Here is a 5029-nt window from a genome sequence, read left to right as displayed (position 1 = left end):
ACTGGTAAGAGACAGATGCTCTTTTGGTGTGGGGAAAAAAAAGCAGGTCATTCATTATATTAAATTCTGTCATTTGCTGAAGTGATTGCAAGAAGAATCAAGAAGGAAGAGGGTAAACATTGTATATTATTTCAGCTACAACTGATGTCTTTATCAAGTGCCTATTAAACAAAAACTAAATAGACAATACCGGACAACTGGAGAAGGCTACTCTCACAGCACTGCATCACTTCTGCAAATCACAGCACATTATTGGAGTTGCTATGCTCTGTATCATTGCTAGGAAGGAATTAAGTAAAGGTATTTGTATGAAAGGCAATAAACAGGATAGATCAGGGTGTCATTCTTGCATACATGTAACTTCACTCGAGTAGCACTACTGATGACAAGTGGGCAACTTAAAGAAATAAAGTTAAGACTACATAGAAGCGTATGGAGGAGCACAGTAAAAGCGGAAAATGTCCCATCTTGGGGAATTAGCATAGCATTACACTAGTACTGATCAAGTCTACTTCTATAATCAAGAATACTTCAATAGATTATTTTTTTATAAAATACAGGGCTACAGAAATGAGGCATTCTATATATTTTGTATTATAAAAAGCTTCCACTTACATAATTTTTAAAATATATCTTCACTGCTAACAGTATATTTGTAATATAGTATCCGATATAATAAAAAAATATGCTTACTGGATGGGAGTGATGTAGCACTACAGCAGGGACCCTCCTTTCTGTGGGGTCTGAGCAGCTGGAAAAGTTGGCTGTTCCCTCCGCATTCTATATATTTTGTATTATAAAAAGCTTCCACTTACATAATTTTTAAAATATATCTTCACTGCTAACAGTATATTTGTAATATAGTATCCGATATAATAAAAAAATATGCTTACTGGATGGGAGTGATGTAGCACTACAGCAGGGACCCTCCTTTCTGTGGGGTCTGAGCAGCTGGAAAAGTTGGCTGTTCCCTCCTTCCCTTGGTTTCTCAGCCGACGGCACTCTGGAGTGTTAACTTTCTTAAGAGTCTCCTGCAAAGCAGGCTCTGACACGTTCCTCAGCTGACAAATAATCTACTGGGCAAAATCCAACCTTGGTGTGAATGCACTACATGGTTCTCTCTGTTTTGCTAATTAAAAAATGCAGACCCCCAAACTAATGCTCTATATGGCATTAATAAGGAAGTGGGACTTGTACAAGTCATGCAACTGCCTTGTAGGAAAAAAGATTTTCCTACAGAAAATGTTAAACTACCCAAAGGGACATAGGGGCCTGGCAGCAGATTGTGAGACTAATAACAACTAAGTAGCTCCCAATTAAATTTAGAGCACTTTGTGGGTGCCAAGGTCTGTATGTGGAAACACAGCTGCATCATCTGGGCCCTTTTCTGCACTAGGTAAAACTGGAAAGCTGAAATACATCCACAAAGTGGGCAGGACTTTACTGTAATGTCCAATGGAAAAATACAAACGTTCAAATGATGAACCCAGGAAGCATGTGCCAAACTACACCAAAAGGACCATAGCACATGACCATGGTACTGCTGAGATGCACAATGGAGAATCAGTTGGTGTCCCACCACGTGCTGGGACTGCAGAAGGTGGCTGGGACCAGAGCAGGTATTCCTCTTCCTGTACCAGCCCTTATAAACCTGCCTGGTCTTGCAAGAACTTACCATCATTGAACAGGATTTGTTCTGTAGTTTGATATTTGTATGTACAACACATGTTTTGCTCCTTTCTGGCTCACCCTGGCATGAAGATCCTCTGCTTAATGAGTTCAGGAAAAACTCCCACCAATCTCAGTGTGGTGGCACCAGTGCATGTGAGAGGAGAAGTGGGATCTCTGCGGAAATGGGGATACTGGCTACACAGGCTGTCTGCTTAATGTCCTAGGTACATTTACTGTTCATTTTTTACAGACTGTCCTGGTAGATTTGACTTTTGTCAAAGCAGATAAACGGCAAGGCATTCATAAAACATTTTGCCGTATGGTAGTATAGACTGAGCTTTTCACTTGCAATAGATGGCTGAGTAAGCTATCAACATGTGCTATCATAGGTAATCAAGCTTGCCAGATTAAAAGCAGGACTTGTGCCTAGCAAATAATGCTGTATATTACTCATTGAACTTCGAGGAGCAGTTCTCTCTCGTCAGGATTTATTAAAATATTCACATGCTTCCAAAAAGAAACAAAGGTCCACTGGCGTCTCTTGGGAAGAAGAGGTGGGATCGGTTGCATTCAGTTGCCATTTGGTTGGAGACGTCATACAAAATCCTCACACACTGAACATGGCTGAACTGTAAAAAGCTTTCACCCAGAAAGATTTGTTACACAGAAAGTCTCTGACTCCTCCAGCGCTCACCAGACACGGTTACATGACGTTCTCAAAGAGCTGTAAGGATCGCATGATATTGTCGTCCTGAAAGCAACAAGAAGATATTTTCATAAAACCAGCACTGACAAGCACGACTCCTAACTTTGCATGGCACAGGAGGGGCTCTGCAGCTGCTACTGCAGGCAACAGCCTTGCTTTCATAATGCTTTTCATCCTCGATGAGCTGGAATTGATTCAGTGATCAGGTCCTGATTCAGCAAAGCAGTCATCTCTTACTTTGGCACCTTAGTTGGTTTGAGGCATGCAAGCACAGGATCTTCTCATAAGCTTGACATTCAGCATGGGCTGTGCTTTATTGAAGAAAACCAGACACCAGCATTGAGCTGGTGACTGTACTGAACCCTCAGACTTCAGTGTCCAACTGCATTTCATTGATCCTGAATATGCAAATATGCACTTCGCTAATACATTTCAAAAGTCCACATGAAACTGCAGGTTGTGAACTGATAAGCAAGCTGCCTTGAAGGATCTCATCACTGCAGAAATACAACCAGTTCAAACCCATAATACATACAAATCTCAGCCTCTCCAAGGTTCCTAGATCCAAATTAGAAAGTTGGAGACACAAGGGAAATCCCAGATTGTTTCTCATGAAGTCTCACAATTGTACCTCAAGGTAATAACTAGAGTAACATTCAAAAACATAATGATGATCTTTTTTCTCCCTCCAGGAATTCAGTTATTCCAGAAGTTAGAATAACTGTTTGCCTATAACATGACAATAATTTTCCACGTCAAGCAACTTAAGATTTATAGCATCTCATTCCTCTATCTTATTTTGAGGCTGCATCCATCTATCACACTTCTAACACAGTTTGGTGGGTACTAGTACAAGCCTTGCACAGGAAACCAACCATCCTCTCCAAAGCAATGCCAAGAGTTCACTGCCCATGAGCCCTATCCTCAGAAGTGGCAGAGGTAAGTACTGCAGTGCACTTTGGTTTGTTTTTCATAAAGAAAGAAACCAAAACATCTTAGTGTTGCAGGGCTTGCTGCTATCTGCCAGGAAACCACACGTGCCAGTGCACCCATCTGCACAGCTCCCAGTGCAAGTGTGTCAACAGGAGGAACCAAACGCAAACTAGGGCAGAGCATTAAACAAACTCTAACAGAAGTAAAACTGCTTCAATACTGAGACCACTAATCATACACATGCATCCAGCCTGAAGGCAAATTATGAATGTGAAGAATACACAACACAAATGATGAAATTAAAGACGAGGCCAAAAATAAGCTAAACAATCAGGAGGGACCAAGAATGAAGTAACTGAAAAAAATTAGTCTTGCATTATGCATTTGCTAACAGTGATTTTGCCACCTGAAGTCCCTAACTGAGAAGTAATCTGGATGTTGCCAGAGCCAGACTTAATATAGAAACCCTGGGAAGCCAGCCGAGCCCTCCACAGTGAACATCTTCCCATTGCTCAGGTACAGAAGAGCTGTCTGGCTGCAGAATAGGAAAGATTTTTCCAGGAGGGCTGGTATGCAATTATTTACACCAATATAAACTTTCTAAAATGCAGAGGCCATTATTGTACTGATTAAACATTAGAGATATCTCTGAGCGAACGTTCACATAGTTAATTACAGTCTAAGACAACAGACACTTGGCCAATTGCATGTTAATGCACAGGCTTGTCTTTGCGCCAGTGCTAAAAATACCAGCAAACACATATTACAGCCAACCTAGTGTATGGAATTTGCAAGAGGGAGCTTATTTCCAAAACAGGGAAAAAAAAAATAAATTAAAAATCATTGCTATGATGACAGCATTTGCTTTTAATGGCCCTCTCATGGTCTCACCTCTGTGCCCAGCAAGATCACAGAGCAGGTCCTCCTGGGAACTATGCTAAGGCATATGGAAAATAAGGAGGTGATTGGTGATAGCCAACACTGAGAGCAAATCATGGCTGACAAAACTGGTGGCCTTCTACAATGGGGTTACAGTGTTGGTGGATAAGGGAAGAGCAACTGACATCTACCTGGACTTGTGCAAAGCACGTGACACTGTCCTGCACGACACCCTTGTCTCCAAGTTAGAGAGACATGGATTTCACGGATGGACCACTCAGTGGATAAGGAATTGGCTGGATGGTCACACTCAAAGAGTTGTGGTCAATGGCTCCATGCCCAAGTGCAGACCGGTGATGAGTGGCGTTTCTCAGGGGTTGGTATTGGGACTGGCGCTGTTTAACATCTTTGTGGGTGACACGGACAGTGGGATTGAGGGCACCCTCAGCAAGTTTGCCAACGACACCAAGTTGTGTGGTGCGGTCGACACGCTGGAGGGAAGAGATGGCATCCAGAGGGACCTGGACAGGCTTGAGAGATGGGTCCGTGTGAACCTGATGAAGTTCAGCAAGGCCAAGTGCAAGGTCCTGCACCTGGGTCAGGGCAATCCCAAGCACAAACACAGCTTGGGCAGATAATGGATCAAGAGCAGCCCTAAGGAGAAGGACTTGGGGGTGCTGGCTGACGAGAAGCTCACCATGACCCAGCCGTGTGCGCTGGCAGCCCAGAGAGCCAAGTGTGCCCTGGGCTGCATCCCAAGCAGGGTGACCAGCAGGTCAAGGGAGGGGATTCTGCCCCTCTGCTCCGCTCTGGTGAGACCCCCCTGCAGTACTGCCTTCA

The 5029-nt window shown here is 43.2% G+C and overlaps 1 protein-coding gene across 1 annotated transcript in view; it reads right to left on the bottom strand.

Annotated features, from left to right (window-relative positions):
• Window positions 1–2146: 2146 nt before the first annotated feature.
• Window positions 2147–5029, bottom strand: part of KCNIP1 (Kv channel interacting protein 1) — a 28212-nt gene continuing 25329 nt past the window's right edge. The window contains exon 8 of the mRNA XM_009708332.1: window positions 2147–2422. Coding sequence (XP_009706634.1) covers window positions 2375–2422 — 48 coding nt within the window. The 3' untranslated portion in view covers window positions 2147–2374. The remainder of the gene's footprint in view (window positions 2423–5029) is intronic.

Source organism: Cariama cristata, unplaced genomic scaffold, assembly GCF_000690535.1.
Source record: "Cariama cristata isolate BGI_N322 unplaced genomic scaffold, ASM69053v1 scaffold10809, whole genome shotgun sequence".
Taxonomy (NCBI): domain Eukaryota; kingdom Metazoa; phylum Chordata; class Aves; order Cariamiformes; family Cariamidae; genus Cariama; species Cariama cristata.
Note: the sequence above shows the minus strand (reverse complement) of the source record. Positions and strands in the feature narration are given on the sequence as shown.